At 44.3% G+C, this 20,614-nt stretch overlaps 1 protein-coding gene across 1 annotated transcript in view; it reads left to right on the plus strand.

Moving 5' to 3' along the window:
• The window catches only part of LOC124624402 (peroxidase-like), a 299,356-nt gene that overhangs the window by 159,252 nt on the left and 119,490 nt on the right, over window positions 1-20,614 (plus strand). Inside the window, exon 4 of the mRNA XM_047149105.1 lies at window positions 12,459-12,552. Coding sequence (XP_047005061.1) covers window positions 12,459-12,552 — 94 coding nt within the window. The remainder of the gene's footprint in view (window positions 1-12,458; window positions 12,553-20,614) is intronic.

Genomic DNA, 20,614 nt, shown 5'->3' on the forward strand with positions numbered 1-20,614 from the left:
TTTCACTGCAGAAGTGAATTCCATAACATCGGAAGCCTCTGAAATTATATTCGTGTGTGTTAAAGTAGACTTGGAGGGGGGGGGGAGGAGCAGTGAGAATTTGGATCGAGGAGGAAGGCAAGCCAGGGTAATCCGTGCAGTTGTGTGCGCCGTCGTGCCGAGGTAAGGTACAAATTTTCACTCGCCACTTCAGTCTATAAAAATACACTCCTGGAAATGGAAAAAAGAACACATTGACACCGGTGTGTCAGACCCACCATACTTGCTCCGGACACTGCGAGAGGGCTGTGCAAGCAATGATCACACGCACGGCACAGCGGACACACCAGGAACCGCGGTGTTGGCCGTCGAATGGCGCTAGCTGCGCAGCATTTGTGCACCGCTGCCGTCAGTGTCAGCCAGTTTGCCGTGGTATACGGAGTTCCATCGCAGTCTTTAACACTGGTAGCATGCCGCGACAGCGTGGACGTGAACCGTATGTGCAGTTGACGGACTTTGAGCGAGGGCGTATAGTGGGCATGCGGAAGGCCGGGTGGACGTACCGCCGAATTGCTCAACACGTGGGGCGTGAGGTCTCCACAGTACATCGATGTTGTCGCCAGTGGTCGGCGGAAGGTGCACGTGCCCGTCGACCTGGGACCGGACCGCAGCGACGCACGGATGCACGCCAAGACCGTAGGATCCTACGCAGTGCCGTAGGGGACCGCACCGCCACTTCCCAGCAAATTAGGGACACTGTTGCTCCTGGGGTATCGGCGAGGACCATTCGCAACCGTCTCCATGAAGCTGGGCTACGGTCCCGCACACCGTTAGGCCGTCTTCCGTTCACGCCCCAACATCGTGCAGCCCGCCTCCAGTGGTGTCGCGACAGGCGTGAATGGAGGGACGAATGGAGACGTGTCGTCTTCAGCGATGAGAGTCGCTTCTGCCTTGGTGCCAATGATGGTCGTATGCGTGTTTGGCGCCGTGCAGGTGAGCGCCACAATCAGGACTGCATACGACCGAGGCACACAGGGCCAACACCCGGCATCATGGTGTGGGGAGCGATCTCCTACACTGGCCGTACACCACTGGTGATCGTTGAGGGGACACTGAATAGTGCACGGTACATCCAAACCGTCATCGAACCCATCGTTCTACCATTCCTAGACCGGCAAGGGAACTTGCTGTTCCAACAGGACAATGCACGTCCGCATGTATCCCGTGCCACCCAACGTGCTCTAGAAGGTGTAAGTCAACTACCCTGGCCAGCAAGATCTCCGGATCTGTCCCCCATTGAGCTTGTTTGGGACTGGATGAAGCGTCGTCTCACGCGGTCTGCACGTCCAGCACGAACGCTGGTCCAACTGAGGCGCCAGGTGGAAATGGCATGGCAAGCCGTTCCACAGGACTACATCCAGCATCTCTACGATCTTCTCCATGGGAGAATAGCAGCCTGCATTGCTGCGAAAGGTGGATATACACTGTACTAGTGCCGACATTGTGCATGCTCTGTTGCCTGTGTCTATGTGCCTGTGGTTCTGTCAGTGTGATCATGTGATGTATCTGACCCCAGGAATGTGTCAATAAAGTTTCCCCTTCCTGGGACAATGAATTCACGGTGTTCTTATTTCAATTTCCAGGAGTGTAGAATCATATCTGTATTAGGCCAGTAAAGTCTCTGAAACTGTGTCATTTCATTTGTCAAGGATGCGAATGTAAGACAAATCAATATCCAGAATCGAGAGGCGAAAACCTCCGAGCCTTCACCCCCCCCCCCCCACCCTCCCCACCCCCCCACCCCACCCCCCCACCCCGCGTAGAAATCCACTGCGCCGATCGCGCAGTTCATGAAGCGGACATATCAAAAAGTTTGCAAGCCATGCCCGCGAAATGAGAGGCGCTTCCATTGCATACAGTCGTGCAGGATTCTAGATATAATTTTTTAATTTCATCCGTCTCAGTTGCGTTGTGTGGTTTGAGAATGGTCGTGTCAGCCATAAACCGGTAACCACTGGATTAGAATTTTATATCAGAGGAACTGAGACGTACGGAAAAAAAAAAGAAAATCAAATTTCCTCAGTTTTATGGATACCCTGGTTAAATGGCAGTGTTATGAAATTTCCCAGTTTTAAATGATTAAAAGTAGGGTGTTCGCAAGTGTTCCGCACTCGCCTCCAACGTTAACGCCAGCCAGGGATACTGGACTGTCCTAGAGAGACGTGCGGCCTATGGACTACCACGTGACCTGGCGCTTGGGGCTCGGCTTTCGTGACCTCCTCACTCACTCTCTCTCTCTGTCTCTCTCTCTCTCACCCTCTCGCCTGCGGCCGGCACGGAATGTAACCGGCGTGTTGATCAGCGTGCAGTTGTTTCAGGCGCGCGCCGACACATGTAGTGTACGAGCAACGAATGACAAACTGCCACCGAGCACGTCTGTACTGCTTCACGCGTGCTCTAATCCGCAGCGGAGTGGCTTTGAGATTTCGTCACCTCTCGTCGCTCGCAGATACGGGCGTCTTCAGCGCATGTAACGCTTCTTACTTTCAGATAAGTTTCGCATTTCCTTGTAATCCTCTTTCGCATAAACACGTTTGACATTCTCTCAATCATCCTGGGTCCACCATTGCATTATTTCTGTGATCAGACGCCCTTGCTATCGGTACACCTAATTGACCAGAGAAGTGATCACAAACACAGGTCCGTCAACTGTCTGCGAATAGTGTAACACCTGTCGCATGGGTTTCAGCACTTAGGCTGCTGTCCAGAAAGCAGCTAATTTTTTCCCAAAAAGTGCATAAGAGGAGTAAAAACTATATGGTTCCATCTCGTCTACCGCCCTTCTCAGTCTTGCAAGCTATTCTATAAGCATTACGTTATACGAGCAGCGTAGAAGATTACCTTATATCTCTTCCACGACAAAATTAAACTTATTTTCCTGGTATTGTTTTCTAAATCCACCAAGTACCCAGTGGACCTCAGTATGAGACATTGCTGTTGCTGCGGACTCCAGTCCCACGAGTGGTTTCATGCAGCTCTCCACGCTCGTCCATTCCTTGCAAGTCTCTACTATTGCAGCCCACACCCAACTGAACCTGCTTAATGTGTTCACGCCTAGACTTCCCTCCATAAGTCCCCCTCTCCACCAGCCACACACACTTTCCTCCATTACCAAATTGACTATTTATGAGGCTTGAGGATGTGTCCTACGAACCAGTCCCTTCTTTTAGTCAAATTGTGCCGAAGGTCATTTCTCTTCAATTCGATTCAGTACCTTCTCATTAGTTATTCGATCTACTCATCTTGTCCGCAGCGTTCATCTGTAGCACTACATTTGAAATGTTTCTGTTCTGTTCTTGTCTACGCTTCCATACACCATTGAACTGCATACAAATACCTTCAGAAAATATTCGCAAACATTTAAATTTATGATCGATGTTAAATTTATTTTACAAGTAGAAACTCTTTTCTTGCTGTTAATCGTCTGCATTTTATATCCTTTCTACTTCAGCCATCGTTTAATACTTTAAATATTCAAGTCGTGAACATTAAAGTTCAATTTCATGTTTTATGTGCTTCTCATATGCTCATTACTATGGCGCAGACAACATTGTTCTATACCACGAAGCTTCAAGATATGACGTGTATCTGTCTTGTTTGCATTTGAAGTTTGACACGTTTTATGATAGAACACTATGTATGGCATTGTAATACCTAGACTCTTTTACGCATATAGTAAAGTCCTCAGGTGACGCAGTGGCAAAAAGCATTCTATGATGTAGCTACTACTGCCCAGTTTCAAGTATGTGATGATGGCAATACCTATCGCTGTAACTAGTAATCCAGTAATTGTGTTCACATAGCGATCTTGGTAAATAAAATGGTTTTCGAAAGAAGACTACAATACAAAATTATAGATCGCCTCTTGCAGTGACTGATCATGTCAGGTAACCGTACAATGTTTTAAACATTGTATCATTACTTGTCCAGTGTCTGATAAAAATTTGTCGTCATCATCATCAGGAAACTGACGTCCACTGCTGGATAAGTACTTCCTGTACGCTTTACAACGCATCACCCTATCCTGTCATTCTCTGATGTTTTCTGACGTCATCCACCAATCTTCCGACATCTCGGTCTTGGAATTCAGAAGAGAATTTCCTTGACCAATCTACCATCCATTCATTGAATTATATGTCATGCACACTTCAGTTTCAGTTTTGTTGCATTCACAATCAGGTGTTCCACCCCAGCCTGTTCTCTGGTCCATTTGACTGTTTTACTGTGCCTCCTGGTTATTCTCAACACGCATGCTTCGCTGAGCAACAGACAGATTTTTATTTAAAAATCCATATTTTATTGCCACAGACGATTTAGTACACTATAACACAAAAAAACGATGCGCCCCGAAGTAATTATCCGAATGGTACGGAAATCGATAGTGATACACATGTACAGACAAACCAAGAATTACAGTTTCAAAAAAATGGTTTATTTACTCTAGAGAAAGAGCTTCAAAAATTGATTAAGTCAATAAAGCGATGCCGGCCGGTGTGGCCGAGCGGTTCTAGGCGCTACAGTCTGAAATCGCGCGATCGCTACGGTCGCAGGTTCGAATCCTGCCTGGGGCATGGATGTGTGTGATGTCCTTAGGTTAGTTAGGTTTAATTAGTCCTAAATCCTAGGCGACTGATGACCTCAGAAGTTAAGTCCCATAGTGCTCAGAGCCATCTGGACCATCAATAAAGCGATGGTCCACCTCTGGCCCTTATGCAAGCACTTGCTCGGTTTGGCATTGAATGGTACAGTTGTTGGATGTCCTCCTGAGGGATATCGTGCCAAATTCTGTCCAGGTGACACATTAGAGTGTCGAAGTCCCGAGATGGTTAGAGGGCCCTGCCCACAATGCTCCAGATTTTCTGAGCTGAGGAGAGATCCGATGACTTTGCTGCCCGACGTATGGTTTCGCAAGCACGAAGACAAGCAGTAAAAGCACGCGCTGTGTGCGTGCGCTCGTTACCTTGCTGACATGTAAACCCAGAGTAACTGACCATGAGGGGCAACGAACTGGGTGTGGATATCGTCGACGTACCGCTGTGCTGTAAGTGTGACGCAGATGAAGACCAAAGTGGCCACATTATGAAATGGAATCGCAGCCCAGACCACCACTCACGCTCGTCGTGCCGTATGGCGGACGACAGTGAGGTTTGTATCCCACCGCTGTGTAGGGCGTCTCCAGACACCTTACCGCTGGTCGTCGGGGTTCAGTTCGAAACGGGACTCATCAATGGACACAAGTCTACGCCAGTCATTGAGATTCCAGGCAGCAGACGTGTCTGGAGATTCCCCGGACAGTGGTAGGATAGCAATCTGACGGTCGCACACCATACAGCTCGACGACCAAGAGCGACGGACTGGGGTGCCATTTCTTTTCATAACAGGACAGCTTCGTTTGTCATCCGCGACGTGACGTAAAACATAACTCAGGAACGTCTGACCAAATTTCAAACATTTGGTGTATACAAGACTCATTATTTGTATAACGATGCCCCCGTTACCGCTAAGGGTGGAGGTGACGATGAGAAGAGGTAGCATATAGAAACGTAAGATGACCTGATGGTAGTTCTTTCCTGTAATTAGGTGACTAGGTATACTTTAAAAGTATGAAGCGCAATCTGTGTGCGTCAACAGCATCGTGTTTTAGTGCCAAAGACCAAGACACACGTCGCAGTACCACAGATGCATTTAACGCCTTCTCCAGAGTCGTATGGCGTAAAACGACGGGGAATCTGACAGTTGCTATCTGCACCCCGTTTTCTCGAAGCGACGATCAGTTACTGGCAGAATTACAAGTTTCCTCAGAATTCAGGTGAAACTACACTCCTGGAAATTGAAATAAGAACACCGTGAATTCATTGTCCCAGGAAGGGGAAACTTTATTGACACATTCCTGGGGTCAGATACATCACATGATCACACTGACAGAACCACAGGCACATACACACAGGCAACAGAGCATGCACAATGTCGGCACTAGTACAGCGTATATCCACCTTTCGCAGCAATGTAGGCTGCTATTCTCCCATGGAGACGATCGTAGAGATGCTGGATGTAGTCCTGTGGAACGGCTTGCCATGCCATTTCCACCTGGCGCCTCAGTTGGACCAGCGTTCGTGCTGGACGTGCAGACCGCGTGAGACGACGCTTCATCCAGTCCCAAACATGCTCAATGGGGGACAGATCCGGAGATCTTGCTGGCCAGGGTAGTTGACTTACACCTTCTAGAGCACGTTGGGTGGCACGGGATACATGCGGACGTGCATTGTCCTGTTGGAACAGCAAGTTCCCTTGCCGGTCTAGGAATGGTAGAACGATGGGTTCGATGACGGTTTGGATGTACCGTGCACTATTCAGTGTCCCCTCGACGATGACCAGTGGTGTACGGCCAGTGTAGGAGATCGCTCCCCACACCATGATGCCGGGTGTTGGCCCTGTGTGCCTCGGTCGTATGCAGTCCTGATTGTGGCGCTCACCTGCACGGCGCCAAACACGCATACGACCATCACTGGCACCAAGGCAGAAGCGATTCTCATCGCTGAAGACGACACGTCTCCATTCGTCCCTCCATTCACGCCTGTCGCGACACCACTGGAGGCGGGCTGCACGATGTTGGGGCGTGAGCGGAAGACGGCCTAACGGTGTGCGGGACTGTAGCCCAGCTTCATGGAGACGGTTGCGAATGGTCCTCGCCGATACCCCAGGAGCAACAGTGTCCCTAATTTGCTGGGAAGTGGCGGTGCGGTCCCCTACGGCACTGCGTAGGATCCTACGGTCTTGGCGTGCATCCGTGCGTCGCTGCGGTCCGGTCCCAGGTCGACGGGCACGTGCACCTTCCGCCGACCACTGGCGACAACATCGATGTACTGTGGAGACCTCACGCCCCACGTGTTGAGCAATTCGGCGGTACGTCCACCCGGCCTCCCGCATGCCCACTATACGCCCTCGCTCAAAGTCCGTCAGCTGCACATACGGTTCACGTCCACGCTGTCGCGGCATGCTACCAGTGTTAAAGACTGCGATGGAACTCCATATGCCACGGCAAACTGGCTGACACTGACGGCGGCGGTGTACAAATGCTGCGCAGCTAGCGCCATTCGACGGCCAACACCGCGGTTCCTGGTGAGTCCGCTGTGCCGTGCGTGTGATCATTGCTTGTACAGCCCTTTCACAGTGTCCGGAGCAAGTATGGTGGGTCTGACACACCGGTGTCAATGTGTTCTTTTTTCCATTTCCAGGAGTGTATATACCTAAATTCATTAGAGACACGGATGAACTGTGCGCATAAATATGTGTGAAATATATTAAATGTATGGTGTGCCCCTACCAATAGGTTTTATGCAACATGTAACGCCTTCAAAAAAACACGTGCGAGATTTTCGTATTCTCTTGCTCGTTACACGCAGCCTGTTAGTACAACAGAAAAAATGAACGGGATATTTTTGTAAGCAATTTAATGTAGTTAAATTCTCTACTGGGATAAGCTTTCGCAAGAGGCCGCGATTTTCGACGTTTGGAGGTCACTTCTGTACGTTTTCTTAATAATTCGAAACCTACGGCCTCTAGAGAAAACGTATCTCAGTAAAAAAATATAACTACATTAAATTTCCCACAATAAGGCTCTATTCGTTTTTTTCTTTAGGACTAATAGTTTACGGGTAGCGAGCAAGTGATTATGAGAATCTTGTAAGTGGTATTTCAAGACATTTCATAAAATCCATGCATAGGGGCAGCTATGTGACTGAGTGAAATACAGGTTACATATGTCTCTGTTTTTTATATGTGTATCTATGTACAAGGAAAATGTCGCTGGGCGCAGCTAGTAAACATAAACATAAGCTGTTATTTTCCGATAGAACGGAAGCTCAGTTTTGAAAACCATATTCAAGTAACGAAATGAACTCTAGGCTGTTTTTACACTCCTACTTATTTTTCTGAATACCCAATGATTATTTTCAGCCACACTAAATACAGAAACTCAAACAATTGGTTGTTAATTTGTAATATTTTCTTTTCTGTACGTGTAGTTGATTTTCACACGCGATTTGTTAAATTCTTCCATTAGTTGTTGAAATTTATTTGCAGCAGAGGTATACAGTACAGTGTCAATTGGAAATTGGAGGTGATTCAGACATGTTCTATTAACACATATAATTTCTTCGTATTCCTAGTGTATGGGTATGTAAAGTTCCTCTCGAACTGCCGGCCGGAGTGGCCGTGCGGTTCTAGGAGCTACAGTCTAGAGCCGAGCGACCGCTACGGTCGCAGGTTCGAATCCTGCCTTGGGCATGGATGTGTGTGATGTCGTTAGGTTAGTTAGGTTTAATTAGTTCTAAGTTCTAGGCGACTGATGACCTCAGAAGTTAAGTCCCATAGTGCTCAGAGCCATTTGAACCATTCCTCTCCAACTATTGAGAATAATTCCGGTGATATTATATCTCCTTGAATAACTCTTTTTTTTTTTAATTCTAAATTTCTCACTATCATCATGATATTTCATGGTATTGACGTATATACTCTAAGAGCCTATTAACGTATACTGAGTCAATCTCTTGCTTCCAAGTATTTCCAGTACAGAGTTTGTTGAAACTCAGTCAAAAAGGATCTCAGAAACTGTTAATCCCAGACAAAGAGGTGATTGGTCTTCATGTCTCAGTCCTATAACTTCGAATATGACTAGAAAACGATTGTGCTATATACACTTCTAAAGCTTAGAAGTTAGAGATAATTCTACTAAACGTATTGCACATTTCGCTGACGAGATAGGTATGTCTATAGATGTGTGTGTGTTTGTGTGTGTGTGTGTGTGTGTGTATATATATGTGTCCGTTCAGATGGTTCAAATGGCTCTGAGCACTAGGGGACTTAGCATCTGAGGTCATCAGTCCCCTAGAACTTAGAACTACTTAAACCTAACTAACCTAAGGACATCACACACATCCATGCCCGAGGCAGGATTCGAACCAGCGACCGTAGCGGTCGCGCGGTTGCAGACTGAAGCGCCTAGAGCCGCTCGGCCTCTCTGTCCGTCTGTGTGTCCGTATTTCCGAAGACAGTTCTTGTCACAAGATAGTTATTGTTCATTACTTAAAACTTCCGGGCTGAGAGGCCGTGGTCGATCTGTAAAACTTCTTCTTCCTGGCATTTCGTAGCCAACTGCGGGCAACATCCCCCGAGGTGAGTCAACGACTGGATGTCCCGTTTATACAGGGCGCATAGAGGGCACCACCCTACGTCACTTGGGGTGGACTGTAATCGATTGTCACATCGTTGGTGCAAAGTCGACCGCCATATATTGTCTAACTTTAAGCCTTCCTCTTTCCTATTAAAATTATCGTGGTGTTTCTGAATATCTGTAGCTTCCCTATACATAAGTGCATAATAATAATCCGATGTCCTGGCTAGCACTCTCGTCTCATTGAATTTTATTTCATGATCACCATCTTTAAAAACATGTTCCGCTACTGTCCTAGTCGACAGTTCCTTTTGTGTTCGGTTAAGCGGGTATTGACACTTCTTTTCGTTGTTCCAATATAAACCTTCCCACAGGTGCACGGAATTTTATACACCCCAGGAGTTGCTAAGGGATGTCGAGCGTGTTTCACTGATCTTAAACACTCACTAACCTTTTTGGGGAGATCTAAAGTTTGTTTCAGTTTGAAACTTGGCCAGAACTTACCCAATACGGTCCGTAATACTGCGAATAAATGCAAGAAAAGTTTTTCCAGCTGACAGTTATTGTTGCTGAATGCTGTCAGACACTTTTCTTCTGGGATGAAGTGCTCGATCTATCTCCTTGTCGGCGTATCCATTTTTCTTGAAGTCTGTTCGTAAATGAGACGAGCATGCTTGCCAGGACATCGCATTATTATGCACGAATGCGTAGGGAAGCTACAGAGATTCAGAAGCACCACAATAATTTTAATAGAAAAGAGGAAGGCTTGAAGTTAGGGAAGATATGGCGGTCGACTTTGCACCAACGATGTGACAATCGATTACCTTCAATCGAGAATAATGACGTTCGTCAGAGATAGACGTACAGTCGGCCGCAGGTGACGTATGGTGGTGCCCTCTATGCGCTCTATATGACCTCCACGACCTAGCAGCCAGTCGTTGACTCACATCGGAAGCCGTTTCCTGCAGTTGGCAACGAAACGTCAGGAAGAATAAGTTTTACAGATCGACCTCGGCCTCTCAGCCCGAAAGTTTTAACTAACGAAGACGCCGGCCGTGAAAGCCTACACGTTATGAATAGTTATTGTTAGTAATTTTCCAATTCCAGGGGTAAATGGAAGACGGAAGTATGAAACAATCATTTAAATGCATGTATTCCAAAGTCTAAAAATGGGCTTTACGCCAGACTAAACAGTCTCTGCACACAGTATAGCAAGGGACCGTGAAATTATACGCTAATTCTATTTATACAGTGTTTTCCGAGTTCGGCTACACCCATTTCGCATAAATCAAATAATGTATGTCGTCACTATCTATGTTGGCTTTGTATGTTAGTGCTGCAATTGCTTTCTGCGTCATATTCACACATTCTGGTACTTACAAACAGTCACCAAACACGTGTCACTTTCTAACTTCTGAGTTCTGTAGCATGTAATAGCTTCCAGTAACAGCTTCCAGTGTCGTTATACGTACGAGAGTTGAATAAAAAGTAATGCCTCCACCTTCGTTAATTGGGTTTGGATGGGAATATTTTAATAAATCAAACGCAGGAATAATGCTTAGAATGTGATCTTTAATTACCAATATTCACTTTTCCACATAATCACCAGCCAATTGGATACATTTCTGCCAACTATGAACAAGTTTTCTGAAGCTGTCACGGAAGAAGTCGACAGTCTGTTTCCTCAACAAAAATCTCACAGTTCTCTCAACGTCTTCATCAGAAGCATAATGATGTCCCCGCACATCGTCTTTCATTATCAGGAATAGATGGAAGTCAGACGATGCTAAATCTGGACTGTATGGAGGATGCTGTACGGTGGTGAGATTCAGTCTCTGAATTTCCAGGGTACACATCGTGCACAGATCTTCCGATAGCCAAGCAAAGCAATAATGTGACCCACACGTTCTTCTGAAATGCCGATTGTGCTTGCATTTTGCCTCTGAGTGATACGACGATCGTCCTGAATCAATCTGTCAACATTCTGCTTGTGAAACTCTGTGGTTGCTGTCACAGGACGTCCAACTCTTCGTTTGTCACGCAGGTCAGATGTTTCCGCCTCAACATCTTTAAACTTACTCGCTCAACGACGCACAGTACTCACATCAACATAATCACCATAAACTGCTTTCATTCTCTGATGAATCCCCTTTCTTGTGACACCTTCTGCTGTCAAGAATTCAATGACTGCACGTTTCTTAAATCGCACTGACTGACCGTCTGCGCAGGGTTCCATACTTTACACTGTAACAACACAAAGGTTCAATGCTAATGCCTCCCGCCAACTGGAGCTGTAGAGAAGAGGCTACGGAACTAGTCAGTACCTGCCGCATACCAATGCCGCCAACTGTTGAAGAGCTACGAAGGTGGAGGCATTACTTTTCAGTCAACCCTTGTAATTTCCACTTCACATGTATCCGCAGTTGCGACAAATTGTTTAAATAACTTGAAACCACTTGCAGCCATAATTTATTTTTTATTTGTTGTACAGTTGTACAGTTTCGGTCTTATGCCATTTTCAAGAATCCTGATAAACGGAACCAACAGGAATTCAGTGAATTAACAATCAGTTAAAAGCTAAACACAGAATCAAAGGAGATCATGAAATGTGTTTGGGCTGCTAAAAGACTACTGTAAAAAACGTAAGTGAGGGTACATTATACCTTACTAAAGTTCACCTTAAAATATGATGTCCCCATGTGATTTATATTCTTACCTGTGAATAAATGTTCTAATTCCATTGTTTAAAATATTAGGAAATTCTCTTTATTTAAAAAAACGGGATTTGAATGTATAGACAGGTAACGTTAGTGTTTCCTAATTTGTTTGAAACTATTTTTCTTTCTTTTTATACATGTCATTATTATTAACCTTGTGTGTCAATAAGAATGACTTTTAGACAGGTAATGTTAGTGTTTTCTAATTTGTTTGAAACTACTTTTCTTATTTTTTATGCATGTCATTATTATTAACTCTGTGTGGCAATAAGAATGACTTTCAGATAGAACTTGTGACTAACGCTATGTATGAAGGGAAGAAGTGACGATACACAAGATCTAGCAGGGTTCTTCTTATGCTTACTTTAAGCGGTGTGTGTGTGTGTGTGTGTGTGTGTGTGTGTGTGTGTGTGTGTGTGTGTGTAAGAGACAAAAACTTAATATAGCTAGTAATTGTTTTCCTTCGAATATAGTCACTGCCGAATTTCCGAATCGCATGACTGTTTAGCATTTACATTATGTTGTTCCAGATGTGGCACATCCAAAGGCACATATCTGGAAGGCTGAGGAGGTGGCGACGGTGGGCGAGCTGCTGCTTGATGTCTCCATCAATTTAGCAAAGACGTGAGTACTTTTTAGTCGACCACAGTATTACTGCATGGCTCGTGTGTTTATCTGCAAACAGCAATCCCATCATAATTTGCTCTGTTGTCCTAACGAGCAACAACTGGCTCGTGAAGTTATTCGAGCTTTCACAACGTATACGGTAGCCGAAAAAATAGATACAGTTTTTGCTTACTATAAGGTCAACACGTGTTTCCGATTGCTGTCACGAGACCAAGAAAAATAGTATTGTAGTTGGGTAGTACTGGACGTTGTTTTGCCTCCATTGGGTTATTAAGTGTTTATTCATTTAAGACATTCTATTCTGCCACTGACCTGCCATTATATTCCTGGTAATCGTAAGTAATGTGTCATACATTTGTCATGAATGCAATATACTGTTATTCTTTAATTAAGACAAGTAAGTATGACCTGACATTACCTTCCATTGACCGAAAACAGCAGCACTTTAGTGACCAGGTACAAAATTATTCAAGTCTCCACAGGTGGCAATTAAAACTGGATCGCAGTACCTAAAACTGTGACAAACAAAAGAGTAACGACCTATATTGCATTTCTGAATACACGTTTATTGCCTTCCTTGCAAAGAATTGGTAATCACTCATTCCCCGAAGAAATTGGTCGTTATAAGAGAACTCGAAAACCATTATACTGCCTTTAATTTTTCTCTTTAAGGGCGATGTTTATGGACACAGTTTAAAGGTTCGATATTTCGTTACAAACCCTGTACTATAACCAAGGAACTAATTTATCATTTGCCGGTATCAAATACGTTTGGACTTGGAAAGGAAGACTACTGCTGTGGATGTTCCTCAAAATCATATTCCCCTTCAGCTCAGGCGACTTCTCATCGATAGTAGATCGCTCATTACTTTTTGACATCAACTAGGCAAGAAAAGTATAGGATATAATTGTAAGAAATGAATAACGAGAAGAGAGAGAAACGCAGAATTTTTGGTGCCACTTTCTAGGACGTCAGTTCTGTAGAATTGGGAAGGTTATAACACAAAAACTTTGGGTAACTGTGGGGAGAACATCTGGTATGTAATGGAATCAACAAATAGTGGATATATCACGGGGAACTGTGAAGAAGCATTCGATGGACAGGTATCGAATTTAGAAGACAGTGATTATCGTCGATCATGCCGAATTCCTTAATTTTTTTCATAATTTCATTAAAGTGGCCTTAGTTCGAGAAGAAATCATTCTCTAATTATTGCTGCAAAACCACGTGCTGAGGTTTAAAAGTAATATCGTGTGGTTACAGACTTAACAGATACGTAGGAATTGATTTCTGTTCCTTTTGTTTCGACAAAGATCTGTACCTAACGTGGACCATTTTTATGTTCAGTTATTAACGATTCTCTGCTGAAAGCAGCCTGAAAGCCGCTCATGCAGAGGCCAGTGAAACCCAGGCGCTTGTTAGAAACAAAAAAGAAGTCGCAGTCAAGGCTGCTTCATTTTTATTACCTTCACTGATAGCCGCGCTAATAACCTGGACCCTGCATAACTGCACCACTTTCTCTGGAAAGGCTGTTTCGTGAAAGCCTCCTCTCTTTTCTCCTGTCTATAACGTTTAGGATTCAACACGTTCACCGTGTGAAAAAAAATTAACAAAATGCAAAATACAAGTCGATAAGGAAAGAAACAGACAAAAATACAAGGTACCGCAACCGAGATAACTAAACTACTCGTGCGATTGTCGTACACGTGAAACTGGATTATTACCGTTCCGTCTTATTTTGGTTTACTATAGTGAAGGGACCATTTTTAAGATATGCACTTGCAGAAAAGTATGGGGTTTAAGTATTAATAATGCACACCGAAATCCTATGTTCAGCCAAAAATATCAGAGAAAGTCATTATCCCACATAGAGCATCAGATAAAAAACGTAAAAGTTATGGGAAAGAGCTTTATACGTATTCCTTCTGAAAACGGATGAATATAATAAAAGAAGATATAATATGCTTAGTTAGCGATACTTTCACAGAACACTTAACTGCCCTTGGAACTACTTTTCAGAAAACACTATGTCTGAACACACATGTAAGTCGAAACTATTACGTGCACATACCAAAAATTGTCTGTATTAGAATACATTTTTTTCTGGAGGAGATGGATTAGATTGGTTTGGATAAAAGATAATTTTTGCACTTTTTGTTGGATAGATCCACACTCTACATCTACATCTATACTCCGCAAGCCACCTGACGGTGTGTGACGGAGGGTACCTTGAGTACCTCTATCGGTTCTCCCTTCTATTCCAGTCTCGTATTGTTCGTGGAAAGAAGGATTGTCGGTATGCCTCTGTGTGGGCTCTAATCTCTCTGATTTTATGCTCATGGTCTCTTCGCGAGATATACGTACGAGGGAGCAATATACTGCTTGACTCTTCGGTGAAGGTATGTTCTCAAAACTTTAAAAGTCCGTACCGAGCTACTGAGCGTCTCTCCTGCAGAGTCTTCCACTGGAGTTTATCTATCATCTCCGTAACGCTTTTGCGATTACTAAATGATCCTGTAACGAAGCGCGCTGCTCTCCGTTGGATCTTCTCTATCTCTTCTATCAACCCTATCTGGTACGGATCCCACACTGCTGAGCAGTATTCAAGCAGTGGGCAAACAAGCGTGCTGTAACCTACTTCCTTTGTTTTCGGATTGCATTCCCTTAGGATTCTTCCAATGAATCTCAGTCTGGCATCTGCTTTACCGACGATCAACTTTATATGATCATTCCATTTTAAATCACTCCTAATAGGTACTTCCAGATAATTTATGGAATTAACTGCTTCCAGTTGCCGACCTGCTATTTTGTAGCTAAATGATAAGGGATCTATCTTTCTATGTATTCGGCACATTACATTTGTCTACATTGAGATTCAATTGCCATTCCCTGCACCATGCGTCAAATCGCTGCAGATCCTCCTGCATTTCAGTACAATTTTCCATTGTTACAACCTCTCTATACACCACAGCATCATCTGCAAAAAGCCTCAGTGAACTTCCGATGTCATCCACCAGGTCATTTATGTATATTGTGAATAGCAACGGTACTATGACACTCTCCTGCGGCACACCTGAAATCACTCTTACTTCGGAAGACTTCTCTCCATTGAGAATGACATGCTGCGTTCTGTTATCTAGGAACTCCTCAATCCAATCACACAATTGGTATGATAGTCCATATGCTCTTACTTTGTTCATTAAACGACTGTGGGGAACTGTATCGAACGCCTTGCGGAAGTCAAGACACCTTTGAACCCGTGTCTATGGCCATCTGAGTCTCGTGGACGAATAGCGCGAGCTGGGTTTCACATGACGGTCTTTTTCGATGTCATTCGACAAGAAGACATAATACATATGTACAAGAAAAGAGATGTAGTTAACTTCCTCCCACTGGTTAAACAGCCCTCATGGACAACATTTGAAACATATTTTCTTTAAGAGGTAATAACAAACTTGTCGCAAAACATGTAAATGTACAGTACACTGAGGTGTATATGATACATAATTCTTAGGCTATTACAGCCACGCATCATCAAACAGAAAATCAATTTACAACATTTGTTTATAACAGGGGGTCGATTGTAAACATGATGGATGGAAAAAGTAAGTAAACTGTTTATTATTTCTAAAGTAATGGCTATAACTGTTAACACATTTATCCCACAGTGGACCACAACGCTCAATGACCTTATGCAAAAATATATTCGGTTGATTCACTAAGAAATTCGTCAGCTGAGTAGGAGCTGGCCCCCAGTGCGTCCTTTAGGTCCTTCGAAATTTTTTGCGGTTGCTACCAAGCTGCATAAAATGGTCTCAGTTCAATTGTCAAATCAAATCTGGCCAAAATCTCGAGCTTTCCACGAGATCCTCATCAGGAACAACTTGTTGTCGTGACTGCTGTTGTGGTAACCGTTTACAGTCCATAGACGGCTTGTGATTGATCCGAAATACGTCATCTTTACATCACACTGTCAGATATTGTGTCCATCCTTGCACTGTTGGTGCCAGCACACTCGTAGGAACGTAAACAATCGAGCGCATTTCTCTGTGGCTTCTCAGCGTCGAGAATTGACTTCCACGCAGTGTTAACAAAATAACACGGTAACCAGATATGCGAAAACATTATGAAAATCTGTTTAACAGCTTGCTTATCCATCTTTTGAACGAAATACATCACTGATTCTGCGTGTCAGGGATCCTACAATTTGCTGGTAGGCTTGTGGAGGTTCTTGGCAAGAGATGTCTACGCACAGAATATGTAATTCTCGTAAGTAACAGGCCGTTGGTTTGTGTACGTGGTGATGGCGTCCGATAGCGACCCTGATGGGTTCCATAGGATTTACATCAGGCGAATTTGGTCATCGAGACATCAACGTGAGTCCACTATAATGCTCCTCTAACCATTGTAGCGCGGTTCTGGCTCCGAGACACAGACAATTAATCTGCTGAAAGATGACATCGCCTTCGGGGAAGACATGAAGCATCAACGGAAGCAAGTCGTTCGCAGCTGTCAGCGTGTCTTCGATTACTACCACAGGCCTCATGAAAACGCAGGAGAATGTCTCCCGTAGCATAATACTGCTCCCACCAGTTGCGTCCGTGGCGCGCTGCACCTTTCGAGCCACAGTTAACCTCGATGACGGCATTTGTGGAGACGACTTAGTGTAGCAAAAATGTGGGTCACCCGAAGAGTCGACAAGTTACCACTGATCGATGTCGAATTCCGATGGCCCCGTGCCCACTGCAGTAGTATTTGACGATGTCGTTGGCTCAACATGTGAACACGTAGGGACGTTTTGCTGCAGAGCTCCATGTTTAAAAATGTGCGATGAACGGTGTGCTCCGAAACACTTTTGTGTGCATCTGCATTGTACTCTTTCGGCACAGATGCCACAGATCATCATCTATCCTACTTTACATATGAGGCAAACCTCCAAACCCCACTTTCTGTGAAGAGTCGCGGACAGCCAACCATTTAGCGCCTAGTGGTAGTTTTACTGTCCTACTGCCTCTTTCCGTGGGTGCTCCCGAGAGTAGCATGTGAACATTGGAACAGCCTCGCCATTTTCGAGAGACTCGTTCAGAGGTCTGCGTAATAATAATCTGCCCTTTGTCAAATTCGTCTATCTTAATGGATTTCCCCACGTGCAACCCGTATCTTCACTACGGTGATGTCCCGTCTGTGTCTGCTCCGCTTGCATACTATTGTTAGCGCGTCGAGTGCCTCCAACGCCAGCATGCGGCATCCAACGTTTCGGTGGGCAGTGACAATGTTTCGGCTGACCAGTGTTGTGTGTGTGTGTGTGTGTGTGTGTGTGTGTGTGTGTGTGTGTGTGATGACAGCCCGTGTAGTGTTTTATTTATCTCGCCTGCAATCGCCTTTCTGTGATTTTACAGTGTGTGTGTGTGTGTGTGTGTGTGTGTGTGTGTGTGTGTGTGTGTGTGTGTTTGTGTGTGTTTGTGTATGCATGTGAAGTTCAGAACTTTGATACTAAACCACCAAACAATTAAATCTACATCTTTATCTATATGATTAATCAGCAATTGAGAATTAAGTGCCTGGCAGAGAATTCATCATACCACCTTCATGCTATTTGTCTACCGTTCCATTCTCGAACAACGCTCGGAAGAAACGACTACATACATCTTTCCGTGCAAGCTTTGATTTCTCTTATTTTATTTTGATGATAATTACTCCTTATGTAGGTGGGCGCCCACTGTATACCTGCACACTCTGAGGCAAAAATTGGTGTTTGAAATTTCATGAGATCCTGCCGCAACGAAAAACGCCTCTGTTTTAATGATTGCCACCGTATCATATCCTTAGCACTCTCTCCCCTAATTCGCGATAATGCAAAATCAACTGGCCCTCTTTGAATTTTTCGATGTCTTCCGTCAATACTATCTGATGCGGATCCTACACCGAGCAGCATTATTCCACAAGAATGCGGACAAGCGTCTGGTTAGTAGACCTGTTGCATTTTCCAAGTGTTCTACCAATAAATCGCAGTCTTTGATTTGCTCTCTCCGCTACATTACCTACGTGATCGTTGCAATTTAAGTTATTCGCGGATTCCTTTTAGTATTCATGTGGATGACTCACACTTTTGATTACTTAGAGTCAATTGCCGCTTAAGGCACCATACGGATATCTTGTCTAAATCATTTTGCAATTAGCTTTGATCATTTGATGACTTTACAAGACGGTAAATCACATTATATCTCCAAACTATCTACAGGGATGCTCAGATTGTCTCCTAAATCGTTTACTCGTATGTAGATAAGGAACAGCAGGCGCCCTATAACAATTGTTTGGAGAACGCCAGATATTACTTCTGTTTTGCTTGATGACTTTCCATCATTTACTATGAACTGTGATCATTCAGACAGGAGACCACGAATCCAGTCGGACAACTGGGGTGATACTCCATTGGCACCCAGTTAGATTAGAAGTCGCTTCTGAGGAAGGATGTCAAAAGCCTTCTCGAAATTTAATGGTTTGGAATCAGTTAGACATTCCCTGGTGATAGCACTTGTAACACGCCCGGAAGGAAAGGGGGTAAATATGCAGTACTAATAAAAGCTAGGCTTTAGCACTCGATACTGTAAAACACCCCCTAGACACAGGAACGAGGCTTGATATTTAACGGCCGTGTGCCTAAGCCCGCGTACCTGGTCCTTCCCGCGACGGTTAATCTGCTGCTCTCTGCACTGCCCGCTATGATGTGTCCTGTAATAACTATTGTCTAGCAGGGAGAGGAGTCATTCACACCAACAATACCAAGTTGATCTGGTACAATTCACTGTATTCTGTTAAACACTCGCACACGGTGGGGCTGCCCTGTTCACAATTAACATTATTCCACAATGGACGTGATCAGTAATTGTACTCCAAGTACGTGTCCGTTGTGATGTATAAGGTTGCTGTCTAAATGATGGCATCCAATGCAAAAACACAGTGCATAGAACACAAAATAATCACTGTTCAACGCATGTTTTGTCAGTCGACGATTGGCACAGTCCTTCCAACAGTACTAAAAAATTCAACAGCTTATAACACGAGCGTGCGATTCCGATGGTCCATAAAATTTCTGGTACGATATACGAACGAGAAGGTACCTGCACTAGTGATATTCAGTCAGTCAAAACGATATGTGTTTCTTTCACTTAGAACTTGCAATTAGGATCATACCAGTCGACATTATTTTTTCGTAACGGTCGCGACGCGGTTGATTGTTGTTCTCCCGACACGACACACGAAACCGAGAAACATCACCTTTTGGATAAACATTGTTACTGCGTCGCGAACACTGAAATAAAACGCAAGACTTCTGTCGCAAACATTTTCAATCACTTCTGCGTAACTATGTGCTGCATCCACGGCATCAACACAATACTCCGCCCACGCTCCACGAAAGCTACGCCACGGCTCTCCACTCTTGCTCTGCGCTAGGCAGAGAGGCGACAATCGGATAGTCAACCATATAATTCTATGCTTGCACACTCATTACGTTGTGAGAAAATAGAGATCTAGTAGTGTTTCACAAGGACGATGTTTTCTGAATTCGTGTTGGCTATTCGTCAATAAATCGCTTCTTCGAGATAATTCATAACGTCCGTCCACATTACATGTTCCAAAATCCAATTGCAAATCGACATTAGCGATATGGGATTACTCCAGTTTCTATCTTAGGTAGGCCTATTGGTGTGACTTGTGCAAATTTCCAGTCTTTAGGTACAGGTCTTTTGACGTACGAGTCATTGTATATGATTGCTAAGGATGCATCTATTATATCACCATACTTAGGAAGGAATCTCACTGATATAATTTTGAACGGCAAGCCTTGTCTGCATTAAGTAATTTAAGCTGCTTCGCTACACCAGAGATATTTGCTTCTTAGTTACTCATGTTAGCAGTAGTTCTTGATTCACATCCTGGAGTATTTACTTCTTCTTAGATGCAACCCTCTAACGTTACAGAGAAAGTCGAGTTTGAAGCTTTCCGAGTGTCGTTAATACCGTAAAGGAAATTCGAGTTTTGGCGGGCTGCGTGGCT

Source organism: Schistocerca americana, chromosome 1 (genome assembly GCF_021461395.2).
Source record: "Schistocerca americana isolate TAMUIC-IGC-003095 chromosome 1, iqSchAmer2.1, whole genome shotgun sequence".
In the NCBI taxonomy this organism is placed as follows: Eukaryota; Metazoa; Arthropoda; class Insecta; order Orthoptera; family Acrididae; genus Schistocerca; species Schistocerca americana.